The sequence below is a fragment of the Vicia villosa genome, unplaced genomic scaffold (genome assembly GCF_029867415.1).
Source record: "Vicia villosa cultivar HV-30 ecotype Madison, WI unplaced genomic scaffold, Vvil1.0 ctg.000643F_1_1, whole genome shotgun sequence".
NCBI lineage: Eukaryota > Viridiplantae > Streptophyta > Magnoliopsida > Fabales > Fabaceae > Vicia > Vicia villosa.
The window spans coordinates 364,665-381,684 of NW_026705287.1; the positions used below are offsets into that span (position 1 = coordinate 364,665).

The 17,020-nt window shown below is 42.3% G+C and overlaps 1 protein-coding gene across 1 annotated transcript; it reads left to right on the forward strand.

Moving 5' to 3' along the window:
• Positions 1–559: 559 nt before the first annotated feature.
• Positions 560–14,659, forward strand: LOC131630084 (uncharacterized). Its single transcript, XM_058900881.1, has 3 exons — positions 560–1,382; positions 1,476–1,904; positions 14,406–14,659. The coding sequence occupies exons 1-3, from the start codon at positions 560–562 to the stop codon at positions 14,657–14,659; spliced, it is 1,506 nt and encodes a 501-aa protein (XP_058756864.1).
• Positions 14,660–17,020: the final 2,361 nt, after the last annotated feature.

The following is a 17,020-nucleotide window of genomic DNA, read 5'->3' on the forward strand; positions in this document are numbered from 1 at the left end:
ATGTTCTATGAGGTAAAAGGCCCAATACCCAGGCTATGAGTGCACTTTAGGTACCCTAGGATAGAGTGGGAGCATGGTTTGTCTCGAGGTGTACGTCTCGGGATGGATCATGTGACTACGAGCAGAGTAGTGGTTTCAAACGGAGGTATTATCGTCACCCGCATCCGCGCTGTGATGATGCTTACCTTCGGGCGGACCGTATACTGCGTTTCATGACCTTACCCTGACCTAGATTCACCTGTGAGTGGGGAGGGATATACATGACAGGTACCGTTGGTGACTATTCTGTTCTGTTGGTGATTATTGTTCTTATGGCTGTGTGGCACCTATGCCGAACCTTTGACCTTATGACGTGTGATTCTGCTCAGAGACGACACAACAACTCTCTCATATTGGGAGAATCTCCATTGCATCATTTTCATCATGGCATATTTATTTTCCAAAGAAAAAAGAAGAAAAGATGTAATAAAAAAAAAGAAAAAGGAAAAAAGAAAATAGTATTATTTCTCATATGCATGCCATTTTTCAGGGTATCCGAGGTTATTACTTTTCATCCAGGATGGCTAACAACGTGACCGCTACCAGAGAAGCTACAAGGCGTACTCACACTTACAGTTTCCATCGCGAAGGCTTGATTCAGTTGGGGCAGTTGGGTGGATTGATCACTGGTCATAATAAAACTGTGTTCACTGAGAATTACGGAAACATCTTGACCCTTTTGGACTCACACGTCGACGAATGGGGTTTATCTACTCTTCTCCAGTTCTATGATCCTGACTTGCGTTGTTTCACCTTCTCAGGCTATCAGTTGGCTCCCACTCTCGAGGAGTACTCTCACTTTCTCAATATCAAGGTTCAACACAAGGTTCCTTTCGTTTGTGTCCCAGAGAAACCGGATTTGGACAATATTGCCAACGCTCTTTATTTGAGCATAGAAGACGTTCTTGGGAATTGGAAGAAGAATGGTAATACTCATGGTTTCTATATGAGTTTCTTGGTTGATAAGGCCCAAGAGTTGGCCAACAAAAAGTTGTGGGAAGCTTTCAACGCCCTTCTGGCCGTTTTGATTTATGGGATCGTGATGTTCCCTAACATTCACAAGTTCATTGATCTGGCCGCTATATGTCTTTTCGTGGATAGGAATCCGATCCCTACTTTGCTAGCCGATACGTACTATTCCATTCACTCTCGATATGGGAAAGGAGGAGCCATAAGAAATTGTTTGCCGTTGTTATACACCTGGTTTAAGTCACACCTACCTACAAGTGGTCCTTTCATTACTTCTACTCAGAAATGGCCTCAAAGGATCATGGGGCTTACTGGAAATGACATTGTCTGGTGTCCCACTGGAATGGACGTGGGGAAAGTTATAACTAGCTGTGGTACTTTTGACAACGTTCCTCTCATAGGAACAAAAGGTGTTATCAATTATAATCCTAAGCTAGCGCTGCGTCAGTTGGGTTTTGCACTTGAAGACAAGCCTTTGGACAAAGAGATATTCGAATCCGTTTGCTTTGAAAAGGGAACCAATCCAAAGGGGCTAGAAAAAGTGAAGAGTGCCTGGAATAGCATCCATACAGATGATCAGATTTCTCTAGGTGAAAAGAATGCCGTTGCCAAACAAGCCTACACAGATTGGGTTGAAAATAGAGTTAAAGATCGCCTGTTGCCTTTCCCGAAGGTTAACCCATTGTACGAGCAGCCGCCTAAGATTCCAATTGCCACTGTGCCTGATGAGAATCGTATCCAGGTAGATATGGAATGCACCCAATTGCGCGAAAAGAAGTCAGATGCGCAACCGAAACATTGTCTGGTGGACCAGAAAAAGGTTGAGTTGACACACGAAGCCAAAATGCTGAAGGGAGGATCTTCCAGAGTTCAAAAGAGGGCTAGAACGGAAAAAGGTGAAAGAGATACTACTGTTATTGTCGAGGATCACCAGAAGATCCTAAAAAGGGCCATGAAAGAGGCAGAAGAGAAACTCAAGCGAGAGTACCGAGAAGACTTGAAAGCTTATAAGCTCAAGATAGAAAGGGATGCTAGAGTTGAAGTAAAGAATCTGAAAAAGAAACTGGAAGAAGAGACCACTAAAAGAATGGCAATTGAGACTCAACTGAAAGGAAGTCACCTCCGTAATACTCGATTAACAGAAGAAAATGCCAAGCTCAGAGATCGAATGATGGAGGACGTATCTGAGAAAGATTATCTCCCAGAATGCAAAGGATGTGACGAACTCAGGGAGTGCTGCAAGAAGCTGGATGGGCATTTGTTTCGCAAAGATGAGGTGATCCAAAGCCTTCTTAAAGGAAGAGATCGAGAAGCAACCAAGAAACTGTTTGATGAAACTAAGAAGTGGAGCGATGAGCACTTCAGACAAGGAGGACCTCTGTTTTATATTCAGATGGATTGATGTTTAAGTCTGTATGTTTCGACCACCACCAGACTTGTTGGATGGGGTCTTTTATTTCCCTTGTTGAACTATCTTGTTGATGTATGGCTTGCCCAAGTTTAAATTTCTGTTATGAATAAAAAAGAACTAGTTTCTCTTGATACTTATCTTTTGTCACATTGTTAGCTATTCTGGATCAATATTGAATCTTGGATACTCTGAAAATGGCACATCACGTCATACGCACACATGCACTCATACATTCACATTATCACATTGCATTTTTCAGGTTATTGTACAAGAAACTAATTGGGGTCCCTTTCAGCAACAGATTTCTGCTTCAACAACAAAGCTGACTTCCTTACATCCTTACCGCACCAGAAACAACGAGAAGAGAATCATGGAACAATTCGAACAGAATCAAGCTGCCCTCCGTAGGGATATGGATGTTATGGGGGAAAGAATGGCCCAACTTATGGAGACTCTCCATGCTGTTGTTCAAGGACAGGATGAACTCAGAAAGAGTGTCGCTAGTTTGGTCAAAGATACTCCTACCAATTCTGATGACGGAGGGGTGAAAACTAAAGAGACTCCTATTAATGAGACACTGAAAGTAGTGGACGACCACCACGAGGTTATTGACCTTGAACATGATCTTACTGCTGAGTTGACTGAGACCGCTAAGATGTACCAAGCTCTTGAAGAACGCCTTAAGGCCGTTGAGGTTGCTAAAACTTCGAGTTTTAACACTGCTGCTATGTGCTTGGTACCTGGGATTGTTATTCCCCCGAAGTTCAAGGTGCCAGATTTTGATAAGTACAAGGGAGTTACCTGCCCAGAGACTCACATTCGTTCCTACTGCCGTAAGATGGCCGCTCACGCTGAGAACGAACCTCTGCTTATGCACTTCTTCCAGGATAGTCTCACTGGAGCCCCGTTGGAGTGGTATATGAAACTCGAGAGGTCTAATGTCAGTACTTGGGGAGAACTTGTTGATGCCTTCCTGAAACAATACCACTACAATACTGCTATGGCTCCTAGCCGTGCCCAGCTACAAAATATGTCACAGAAATCTGAAGAGTCTTTTAAGGAATACGCCCAGAGGTGGCGTGAACTTGCTGCTCGAGTCCAACCTCCTTTATTGGACCGAGAGTTGATCGATCTGTTTATGGGGACTCTGAAAGGGCCGTATCTTCAGCACATGGTTAGTAATACTTCTCCTTCTTTTTCGGATGTGGTCATCATTGGTGAGAGGGTTGAGAACTGTGTCAAAGCTGGTACCATTCAAGGTGTTACTAATCCTAGCAACTCAAGTGGTAATGGTAAGAAGCCGTATTCTGGGTTTGTGAAGAAGAAGGAAGGTGAGACTAGCACCGCTTCTGTTGACCAAGGCCGAGCTCCTGCATATTCTGCTGTTCCACCTCCTTATTATCCGATGCCTTATGCTGTTCCTAGCCCATATGTCCCTCAGGCATATGCTGCTGCTCTTCCACAACCATGGATGGCACCCCAACAGCCTTTCGTACCACAACAACAAGCTGCTGCTCCTCAGAATCGTCAACAGAACCCTAGGCCTCAAGGTCAAAGGGGCCCACCAAGAACAAGATTCCAAGATAGGCGTATTGATCCGGTTCCGATGTCATATGCCCAACTCCTCCCTCAGTTGCTTGCTGGCCAATTGGTACAACTCCGTGAACTTGGGCCTCCGCCTAGTCCTCTCCCTCCTGGTTATGATGTTAATGCCCGATGTGAATTTCATTCAGGGGCTCCAGGCCATACTATTGAAAAGTGTAGAGCATTCAAATTGAAGGTTCAGGATCTCCTTGACGACAAGCTTATCTCGTTCACTCCTACTGGTCCTAATGTGCAGAATAATCCCATGCCTCCTCATGCTGGTACGACCAATGCTATTGAGTTATGTGATGATCAGACCCTGGTAAATGATGTTAATGAGGTTAGGATGCCGCTAGCAGTTGTCAGAGAGTATCTTATGCAACAAAAGGTTTTGTGTGAATTACATGACTACTGTTTGCAATGTTCTTCTAATCCTGAGGAGTGCACTAGGTTGAGAGAAGAAATCCAGGAATTAATGGATGAAGGTGTTCTTAGAGTGGAAAGGGTCGTTCCTGTCGAAGATGTGGCTACTTTAGAGATCCCTTACTACCCTGCTGAGATATCAAAAACTCAGGACACTTCTTTGATCATTCATGCTCCGAGTACTCCTTTGGTCATTCAGGCTCCGAGGACTCCGTTGGTTATTCAGGTTCCAAATGTTCCTTCGACTCCTTCAACCTCGTCTCTTGTTCCCTCTCCTGTGAATGATTCTAAGGATGTCCCTTGGAGTTATAATGCCGTGTATATTCGAGGGAAGAAATATGATTGTCCTCCAGTGGGTAATTCGAGCATCACTAATATTACTGGCACTAGTGGCATTACCCGTAGTGGTCGGATCTTTGCTGCCCCTCCACCACTTCCTAAAGAGACCAATAAAGAGGCTAGTACACAAGCAAAAGGAAAGCAAGTTGTTGTTGATCCTCCTGTAACACGTAATGCACAAGATGCCGAGCAGCTCTTGAAGATCATTAAGAAGAGCGATTACAAAGTGATTGACCAACTTGATCAGACCCAAGCCAAGATCTCCATCTTGTCTCTCTTGGTACATTCTGAAGCTCATCGAGATGCTCTGATGAAAGTTCTGGCTTCCTCTCACGTAACTCAAGACATTACCGTGCCTCAGTTTGAAGGGGTTGTGACCAACATTGATGCTGGTAATTGTTTGGGTTTTTCTGATGACGAGCTTCCACCTGAGGGTAGAGCACACAACAAAGCGTTGCATATCTCAGTCAAGTGTCTGGATGCTGTGTTGTCTCGAGTTCTGATTGATACAGGTTCTTCTCTTAATGTGATGCCCAAGACCACTTTGTTTAAGCTGAGTATGGATGGGATTATGATGAGACCATGCACTATGAGTGTCAGAGCTTTTGATGGCTCTAGGAGGTCCGTAGAAGGGGAAATTGATCTGCCTGTTCTGATTGGCCCTCACATGTTCTATATTGCCTTCTACGTCATGGATATAAGTCCTTCATACACTTGCCTCTTGGGTCGTCCTTGGATCCATGCTGCTGGGGCTGTGACATCTACTCTCCACCAGTGTTTGAAATTTGTTGTGAATGACAAGATTGTTGTGATCACTGGTGAAGAGGATTTGATAGTCAATAATCTGGCATCATACCGTTATGTTGAAGTGGAGGGAGAGATACAAGAGACACCTTTTCAAGCCTTAGAGATTGTGTCAGTTGACAAGCTCCCTGTGGTCGAGAATAAGAAGGAACTCGGAGCGCCCCTCTCGTCTTTAAATGATGCTAAGGCTTTCTTAGAAGCTGGTACTCCCCATAGTGCCTGGGGCAAGCTGATTGATGTTCATGAGAAGCGAGACAAGTATGGCCTTGGGTATCAACCATCTTCTTCTACTCAGTTCAGCATAATTCCTGGAAAGAAGGTGATTCCCCCCATTTCTCAAGTGTTCGTCAGTGCAAGCACCAGTTCTGGAAGTCAAGTTCTCGCCATGGATGATGATGATGAAGAAGATCTCTCCAGATTCATTTGCCATGCTGCGCCTGGACAGGAACTCAACAATTGGACTATCTTGGACATCCCCAAAGTCACTTTTATGGAGATGTAATTTTCTTGTTTCAATAAGTCATATGCTTCGCCCTAAGCATTTTTGACCTCTTGTATAAAGAAGGGCCCCCCATGTGTTTCAATTTGTTTAATATTGAATGAAAATCATATTTTCGCATGCAATTACTGTTCCATTTCTTTCATTTTTGTTTTACTTTAAAACTTTTTTCAAAAAATGGCAAAGCTTTCTCTTTTTTCTTTCTTTTTATGTGATGCATTCTAAGGCATAAATCATCCATCGTGCAGATCCGGCTCGAATTCCATCAAAAATGATATTGTTACAGATCCACGTCTTAATATCCTTGAGAATCCAATTGACCAAGCTGATGAGGATAGTGGGGAAGATTGGGAAGTCCCTGAAGAATTGGCAAGACTTTTGAGACAAGAGGAGAAATCTATTCAGCCACATCAAGAAGCCATAGAAGTCGTCAACCTCGGCACAGAAGAGGCAAAGAGAGAAGTCAAGATAGGGGCCGCGTTGCAAAGTGATGTAAAGAGAAGGTTGATTGAGCTACTTCGAGAGTATGTTGACATCTTCGCCTGGTCATACGAGGACATGCCTGGTTTAGACACGGATATAGTTATGCACAGATTACCGCTCAAACCAGAATGTCCGCCTGTAAAGCAGAAACCACGAAGAACTCGACCTGATATGGCTTTGAAAATCAAGGAAGAAGTTGAAAAACAGTTGAAGGCTGGTTTCTTATCTGTATGTGAATATCCTCCTTGGATTGCAAACATAGTACCCGTTCCCAAGAAGGACGGAAAGGTACGCATGTGTGTTGACTACCGAGATTTGAATAGGGCAAGTCCGAAAGATGATTTCCCTCTGCCTCATATTGATGTGCTAGTCGACAACACTGCTCAGTACTCGGTGTTCTCCTTCATGGATGGTTTTTCTGGCTATAATCAAATAAAGATGGCTCCTGAAGATATGACCAAGACTACTTTTACCACTCCGTGGGGTACGTATTGTTATAAAGTGATGCCTTTTGGTCTTAAGAATGCTGGTGCAACATATCAACGAGCGATGGTGGCTCTCTTCCATGACATGATCCATAAAGAGATTGAGGTGTACGTCGATGATATGATTGCAAAATCCCAAACTGAGGAGGAACACTTGGTATATCTTGAGAAACTGTTTGCTCGTTTGCGTAAATTCAAGTTGAGGCTTAATCCAAACAAGTGCACCTTTGGAGTGCGATCTGGAAAGTTACTTGGGTTCATTGTGAGCCAACGAGGGATTGAGGTCGACCCTGATAAAGTAAGAGCAATACAGAACATGCCAGCACCGAAGAATGAAAAGGAAGTTCGAGGGTTCCTTGGGAGATTGAATTACATAGCCAGGTTCATTTCTCATCTCACTGACACTTGTGAACCCATCTTCAAACTGCTGCGCAAAAATCAAGATATCCGTTGGGATGATCGTTGTCAGGAAGCCTTCGAAAAGATCAAGCAGTATCTCCAAGAGCCACCAATTCTCATGCCTCCGGTTCCTGGAAGGCCGCTTCTTATGTACTTAACTGTGCTTGAAGGATCTATGGGGTGTGTGCTGGGCCAACATGACGAGTCTGGTCGAAAAGAGTGCGCCATTTATTACCTGAGCAAAAAGTTTACCGATTGTGAATCCCGCTACTCACTACTCGAGAAAACTTGCTGTGCTTTGGTATGGGCTGCTCGCCGACTGAGGCAGTATATGTTGACTCACACCACTCTATTGATCTCCAAAATGGACCCGATAAAGTACATCTTTGAAAAACCGGCTCTTACCGGAAGATTAGCCCGATGGCAAATGCTTTTATCAGAATACGACATCCAGTATGTCACACAGAAGGCCATCAAAGGAAGTGTCCTTGCAGATCATCTTGCTCATCAACCATTAGAAGAGTATCAATCAATGAAGTTTGACTTTCCTGATGAAGATATCATGAAACTAGATGATAATGAAGGACCCGAACCAGGGGAGCGATGGACTCTCACGTTCGATGGTGCATCAAATGCTATGGGCCATGGTATTGGGGCAGTTTTGACTTCTCCTCGTCAAACTCACATCCCTTTCACAGCTAGAATATGCTTTGATTGCACGAACAATGTCGCGGAATACGAAGCTTGCATAATGGGTCTCGAAGCAGCCATTGATATGAGAATCAAGATCCTTGAGGTTTATGGGGATTCTGCCTTGGTTATACATCAAGTGAGAGGTGATTGGGAGACACGACACCCTAATTTAGTTCCTTATAAGGACTATATCTTGGAGTTGCTTCCCGCTTTCGAGGAAATCACTTTCAATCACATTCCCCGAGAGGAGAATCAATTGGCAGATGCCTTGGCTACTTTGGCAGCTATGTTCAGAGTTAGCTCCCCTAAAGAAGTGCCGGACATAAGGATCCTCCGTTACAAAGAACCCGCACATGTATTCCCTGCCCACTGCCTCACTACCGAAGATGTGTATGATGAAAAGCCATGGTATTACGACATCAAGAGGTATGTTGAGAAGCAAGAGTATCCCGAAGATGCTACGATTGGTGATAAGCGAACGCTTCGAAGGTTAGCATCCAAATTCTTCTTGTCAGGAGACGTCCTGTACAAAAGAAACTATGATTCAGTTTTGCTCAGATGCGTGGATAGACACGAAGCAGAATTGATCATGCGGGAAATTCATGAAGGATCTTTTGGAACTCATTCCAGTGGACATTCTATGGCCAAAAAGATCTTGCGAGCAGGATATTATTGGATGACGATTGAAAGTGATTGTTATGTGTATGTGAAGAAATGTCACAAATGTCAAGTGTATGCTGACAGAATTCATGTTCCTCCGACTCCTCTGAATGTCCTGACGTCGCCTTGGCCCTTTGCTATGTGGGGCATAGACATGATTGGACGGATAGAGCCACAAGCTTCAAATGGACACAGATTTATTCTTGTTGCTATCGACTACTTCACCAAATGGGTTGAAGCCGCTTCTTACAAGAACGTAACCAAGCAAGTCGTTACTCGCTTCATCAAGAAAGAGATCATATGCCGATATGGGGTTCCAAATAAGATCATCACTGATAATGGGTCCAATCTTAATAACAAGATGATGGCAGAGTTGTGTGAAGAGTTCAAGATTGAACATCACAATTCATCACCCTACCGGCCAAAGATGAACGGCGCGGTCGAAGCTGCTAACAAGAATATAAAGAAGATTGTCCAGAAAATGGTTAGAACGTATAAAGATTGGCATGAGATGTTGCCGTTTGCTTTGCATGGCTACAGAACTTCTGTCCGCACTTCAACTGGGGCAACTCCCTTCTCTCTTGTCTACGGCATGGAGGCCGTACTACCTGTTGAAGTGGAAATTCCTTCATTGAGAGTCTTAATGGACGCCAAACTCGATGAAACAGAATGGGTTCAAACGAGGCTTGATCATCTCAATCTAATTGAGGAGAAACGCTTATCTGCTATCTGCCATGGCCAGTTGTACCAAAAAAGGATCAAGAAAGCGTATGACAAGAAAATTCGGCCTCGAGAATTCCACACAGGTGACCTAGTCGTAAGGAAGATCTTGCCAATTCACACCGATCCAAGGGGCAAATGGACTCCCAACTATGAGGGACCATACATTGTGAAAAAAGCATTTTCAGGTGGTGCTTTAATCCTGACCAAGATGGATGGGGAAGACGTTCCGCTTCCAGTCAATTCAGACTCAGTCAAAAAATACTACGCATAAAAGACCCGCTAGGTCGACGTACCTAGGCAAAAATAAGGGCATCCCGGCAAACCAAAAGGGTTTGGGCAAAAATTAGGGATAAAGCAAAAAAAAAAAAGAGAAGAATAACCCGCTAAGTTGAAAACCCGAAAGGGCGACTTAGGCAAAAGGGGGCATCCCGCTGGATTGAAAACCCGAAAGGGCGATCCAGGCAAAAGTTAGGGATCAAAAGCGAGAGGCTGCAGTCTGAATATCTTTCACAAAGACCCCTATACGCCCTTGGCAGAACGGACAGATCAATCCAACCATTACCCTTTTGAAGCAAAGCATTGAGAGGATCGAGGATATGGGAACTGTAGCAATATCAGTTTTAATGGAAATTCGAGCATTTCTCTTTGCCATTTTGCTTTTTGCATTTTATTTTCCTTTCGCAACTACCTCATTTAGGAGTTGCTTCCTTGTACAGAAGCCTATTCATAGGCATTCCATCAATAAAAAGATCTTTTGATAAGAAATGTTCTTTCCTGCTTTCATTTTTTTTTTTTTTTCCGCATGCGAGATGTGATTTAATTCGTTATTAAACATTGCATTGAAAACATGGGGAATAATAATCACAAAATCAAAACGAAACATGATGTTACATAAACATAAAAGTGCTCTAAGGGGCACCATTTGCGTCCAAACGTTGTTTTCCGTGCAGGTTGCAGGTTCTAGTCGTCATCTTGGCTTACGACATGCCACAAAGGTCGTCATCATCCCGCGTGAAAGTTCAAGCGTATAATTCATCAGTACTGGTAAGCACAAGACACCGGAAGAAATCCATGTCTCTCCCCTACACGGCAGACAAAGAAGTGTCCATCAGAACCCACGTTTCCCCAAGCAGTATAAGATGTAAGGAAAGTCGAGCAAAGTCACTTCCTCCCCAACAGAGTTATGTTCTAATCCTCCACACAGTTGCCAATCATCTTTGGCACTATGAGGTTTTCAACGCCCACCCGCAACGGCATCTCAAGATCACAAGCAACGGACCCCAACGATCCTACTCCTCTGTCCCACCAAGGGCCTTTATTTGGCACTCGCTGCATATAGAATCCATTGCATATAGCATTGCATCCTCGAAAGCGTAGCATATCCATTACAGCGGAATATTACGCCATAGAAGAATTCAAACATGCATACAAAGCATAAGCCAGATAATACAAATCATCACTCAATCGAGACAATAATACATCCCCACACAAAAGGTTGTCCTTACAAATTCCGATTGATATCTGCTACTACATCTCAAATCTCTTCCAACCACGGTGCCGATGTGAGGTATCTTCAATCTCTGATGAGTGTCTGACACAATGTCTCCTTTTGTCCCTCGATGTCGAGTCGATGTTGAGTCATAAGATCGCCACGAGATCTTATTCCTTTCCAAAGTGCGGAAAATCGCACGAGATTTTCTTTCGATGTTGAGTCATAAGATCGCCACGAGATCTTATTCCTTTCCAAAGTGTGGAAAATCGCACGAGATTTTCTTTCGATGTTGAGTCATAAGATCGCCACGAGATCTTATTCCTTTCCAAAGTGTGGAAAATCGCACGAGATTTCCTTTCGATGTTGAGTCATAAGATCGCCACGAGATCTTATTCCTTTCCAAAGTGTGGAAAATCGCACGAGATTTTCTTTCGATGTTGAGTCATAAGATCGCCACGAGATCTTATTCCTTTCCCAAAGTGTGGAAAGTCGCACGAGACTTTCTTTCGATGTTGAGTCATAAGATTGCCACGAGATCTTATTCCCTTTTCTTCTGTTGATGAGTTGATCGCCACGAGATCTTCTTTCGATGTTGAGTCATAGATCGCCACGAGATCTTATTCCTTTCAGTCCTGATGTTGAGTCGCAAATTGCACGAAGGCTTTTCCTTCGATCATTGTTTCATACAACCATTCTCTTTGAAAACCCCGTGTCGGCACCGCTACCACGTTATAAGCTATCTCCATTCAAACCCATTACCCATTGTAAATTCTTCCACCAGAAAAACAAAAAGAGAATTCTCTTTCCCCAGCAGATATCAAAACAAAAATAAAGAATAAAGACCACTCCATCTCCTCGGGACAAATTTCGGGTACTTTGATATTTAATCTTCTTCAATCTTCAATGTTCGAAAGGCTAACGCCAATCTCACCTTCAGGTTTAAGATGATTAAATAGGGGCAGCTGTCATACCCTAAATTTGTCCTACCCCTTTGCTTCTAACTGGCTTAGGCTTTGCATTCATGTACATACATCACTTAGGTCATAATTCATAGGCATGCATATCATTGGTACTATTCAAAGGCTAGCAAGAGAAAAACTCCATTGCAAAGAAGTTTGATCAGAGAATAAGAAAACTGAGGTATAATCATGTGGCTCTATGTTCATTGAAGTCCTCCTGGATTGGGGTGTCTCTCTGCTTCAAATCAGGGCATTGATTGAAGAGCGCAAGCTTGCAAATCATCTGGTTCCTTAAAATAGGGTTTCTTTGACCAAAGCCAACCAGTTGACTTTCTGGTCAACAGTCAATCAGGAATGGTTTCTATGTGTGAAAAGCTTCTCATACTGACTATGTGGATGTGTTTGTTTGACTGGATTTGACTGGAAGAGATTTAATCGGGAATTTCATCAATAGTCGGAAAAATCAGAGCAGTTGACTTTTGGGTCAAAATCGGGAAAATTATTCAAATATTGACTTTTGGTGGAAAATTAATCAAGAAAAGTCGAAGAACGGATAAAATCGGGGGTTCGACAAAAAGTTGCAAAAAGACAAAAGACAAGTTTCCAACACTTAGAAAAATTTTTGATGCTTTAAATCTTGTTGGGCAGCCTACTTCACAGCATAATTACACGTGGCAAATGACATTTTCTGGAAAAGTTCCCAACATCAAAGTTGTTCCTCTCATGGAGGAGAACAACTTTGTAGTTGGACACTTTTTCATTTGATTCTTGGTTGAAGAGTTTAGAAAGTGCAAAGATGGAAGAATCAAACTAATCTAAGTCATGACACAAGGCAAGTTTTCTGGTCACGCGTATGCATTCCATCGAACATGTGGTGCGCCAACTTCCAATTCAATTTCCAAGAGCTATGGGCATGTCTTGGATCCAGAGTAAGAATCAAAGCGTTCTATGTCATGCCATCCATGAATTAAGCCAAGAATAAGCAAATTTGGACAAGTCCCGTGTGAGATACAAGACCCCAAAGGGCATCTCTCGCAAGTTCATACGTTGGTGAAAACATGAGCCTAATCCTGGGCAACGCAGAGGCATTTCATCGAACATGTGGCATACCGAATTCAAAGCTGATTCTAGAGAGCTGTAAATACTTTTTTGAAGCAATTCTAATGCTAAGACATTTGATTACGTGCCCTCTATCCAATGAACCGAAGTTCTCTATTTTTGTCACATGGTTGGTTAGATACTAAGCCCTAAAGTTGTGCCCTTAGCTAGTTTTGTTTGGGCAAAGATGTAGTCTATTTTCCCAAGTCATGTGCGCGGGCGTCCATACAGTGGCGTGTCAATGTTGGTAAGTTCCTTTGCCACGCTTCCAAGCATCATCTCAACAAGCTCCCAACATGAGTGATGATCTATCCCGGGCCCTCTCTACGTTGGTCATAAGTTTGAAGATGATAGTGACCCATGGAGAAAGTTCTGATAGCGCAAACATGACCATCCGGAATGCTTTCAAGGCCAAGCCAAGTTAACTCATTGCAGCAGCTGCAAGGTGTTGCACTATGCCTTGCCATTGCTTACTAAGATCATGCACCATGCTGCACACAAAAAGCATGTATAAGAACCTACCCCATTTCACCATGACTTGCTCACTAAGGGTAGAGAAGAAAATGATACACTGCACAACACCACATAATAATTTCTATGCAACCTCACCATATAAAAAGATAAAGCTCTTCGTAAACACACATGCCTCAGTTTTCACAGTTTCGAACAACACACTCTCATTCTCTCACTCTCTCAAGAAAGCTCTCTCCTCACTTTACTCTCCATCTCTCGGACCTCTCTCCACTATCCCTTCTCTCCCTCTCTCTCTCTCCATGCACCTTCCAAGAGTTTGTTATAACAAACTCTAAAACTCCATAACCACCATAACCAACCACCAACTACCTCCATTCTCCACCAACTTCAACAACCTCCATCTTCATCTCCCTCAACAAACTCTTTCACCTTCAACTTCATCACCAAACCATCATCACTACCAATTCCATCTCCGATCAGCACTACCGTATCTCCTCCGCTTCTTCATCATCGCCGCTCTCCCTCTCCGCAGCACCACATTCATTGCATAATCATCATAATACTGCCGGAAGCAAGAATCATATCATTGATCTTCGAGGATCGAGCTATCACCTTCATTGAAAAGTTTCGAGGCTTGTGGAATTCTTCATCGTCTTTTGAGTCAAAGCGTGAACAAGTAAGTTCTTTCAACCACCTCATCATGATAGCAATTTAGATAAGGCACGATATAGCTATGTGAGACGTTGTGTGCTGTGTAAATATCGATTATCCATGGTTCTTGAAAACTTGCGTTGACCTATACGGATACTGATTGTGTGAAGACTGGAATCATATTTATAGAACCTGTGAATGCTTATGAACATGCTGATAGGTACAGATTTGATTTTCGTGATGTTCTTAGAAATTAGGATTTTAAGAGTGCTTTCGGTTTACAAGTTAGAGAGGGAATCAAGTAAAATCAATGCTAGATCTGTGTTCAGAAGAGAAAACCGAGCTGAGCGATGGTGGTTTATGTTATTTCTGAAAAAAAAACGATGCGCCTCCGCCGCGAGGCTCCCCGGAGAAGACGATCGGAGGAGTTCTCCGACGTCTGAGTTTTGTCTGGCTATTTGCATGGCTGAATGACGTGGCGTATCCTTATTCGTCCCCGTTCCCATTTTATTTCATGCTTTAGTTCCATGTCAATGATTAGAATGCTATGTGTCGAGTTCTAGGTGGCTCGGATGGTATTTTGTCCTCTAGCAACTTAAATTCCAATGCACCAATTGATACCATGTTATCCTCATGTCACGTTATGATATCCTATTTCAACCATGGACCAACAAGGAATAAGTGCATACTGCATAATAATAAAAATGGAATAATTGCTTTGCTGACTAAAAATAAAGTGGAATAATAAAAGATGGAAGTGAGTAGTTAGTGTGACTGGGCCACGGAATTGAATGGGCTTTGTTACTTTGTGGATTATACCCCCGTTTTGCTAATACACTCACGAGCCAATGGACCGGGCCTGAGCGCCCTTACTGTTTGCACCCCTCTATTTGGGCCCAGTTTGCCTCATAACATAATTTTAGTCCATTAGAAAATCACTAGTAAACCCCTTGCAGTTTAGATTTTCCTTTTCTAATTTTTGTTTTGCTCATAATTCCAATTTCTAAATCAAACAAAAAATACATAAAAAAGTTGCTCTTAGATTTTTATGATGAGTAAATAATTGTCATAAGTTTTTGTTGATTTTTCTTCATTGTTTTAATCCTTTTAATAGATCTTTTTTTTTACAATATTTGAATATTCTTTGTATCGACACTTCATTGTAAATAACTCTCTAATAGACTTAGGAGTCAATTTTTTAGTCTCGTTTTGTATAGAATTAATGGATGTATGTGTGCTTGTGAGTATCATTTGTTTGCTATAATTCTCAATTTTATTTGTCGCATATTGATTTTCCTTTACCTATTCCATGCATAGTTTTTGTTGTTAATAAATTGTATAGTTTATCATTTTAATCCCCATGTGTAGACAACTTAGACTAGAATTTAGACATAGTTCCCTATTGCATTCTTTTTCTTTTCAACTTTTAAAATACTTAATAAAAATCGATGAAGATCATACCGTTGCGATATTTCATGATAGGAAAGAAATGATTGAGGCGTAGGCCTCGATGTATGTTCTTTCCTACTTAGCGGAGAAGAAATGGTTGAGGTGTGAAGCCTCGATGTATTTCTTAACCGTTATTTAGAGAAACGATTGTGGCGTAGGCCTCGATGTGCATTCTCTAAATATTCACAAAAGAACTCCTTTTTGCATTCCTACTTATCGGAGAAGAAATGATTGAGGTGTGAAGCCTCGATGTATTTCTTAACCGTTATTTAGAGAAACGATTGTGGTGTAGGCCTCGATGTGCGTTCTCTAAATATGCAAAACAAACTCTTTTTGGTATGATCTAAGTCACAAATTAAATCCCTATAAAAAACACCAACCAAAAACACTTCAAAAAACCTAATAAATGTTCAGACTTAAAACAAAAGTGAGGAAGTGATGCGAGACCTTGTAGTGGGTTCTCGTCATCATGGAATTACCCTTAAAAGATACAAACCAATCTCTTTTTCTCCTTTCTAAGGGCAAGTTACCTCCGCTCCATTGCATCCTAGGCTGTCCCCTTGTGCAAGAGCGTGAGCGTTAACGCCGCCCAACTAAAAAACACAAAAACAAACAGAAAATCGTGAGCCGAGCTACGGTAACTCTGATTCCTGAAAAGGATACGTAGGCAGCGGGGTAGGGCCCGTGCGAGTACAATTCTTTATTTTCCCTACATTCTGCATTCATTTCGCATTTAGACATAGACATAGTTAGACACCCTTTAGATAGAAACAAACATAGGTGGATACCATCGAGTACGATGGGCGCGAGGGGTGCTAATACCTTCCCCTCGCGTAACCGACTCCCGTACCTTGATTCTCTGGTCGCAAGACCTTGTTCCTTCCTTTGTTAGGTTTTCCGATATTCCTTTCCCTTATGGGATAAATATATTGGTGGCGACTCTGTTCATTTTTCGCGAGCGTGCGACATATATCAATAAATAATAAATTTTTTTCTCCATTGGCATATCACCACTAACAGCAATCGACATAGTTCTTTTTCTTTTTCCTTTTTTTTTTCAATCTAAAAAAAATGTGATCAATTGAATTCTTCACCTACCAACAGTTCATTCTTGGAAGAATACAATGAGCATATAAAGCAACTTCAACACCTACCAACAATGTAGATACACACTAGCTAAATGGAAACCGGCAAATTCAATTGAAACAGCAACGTCGGCACTAACAAATCAACATAAAAAAAAAAATACGAACCACTTTTCCGGTACAAACCAGTTTCACGGTAGATCCAATTTAATCCAAGCTCTTTGATACCATGTTAGCAATAGTGAACAAATATAAACATTGGGAAAGAGAAAGAACCTTTAGGTTAGGGTTTTAATAGAAT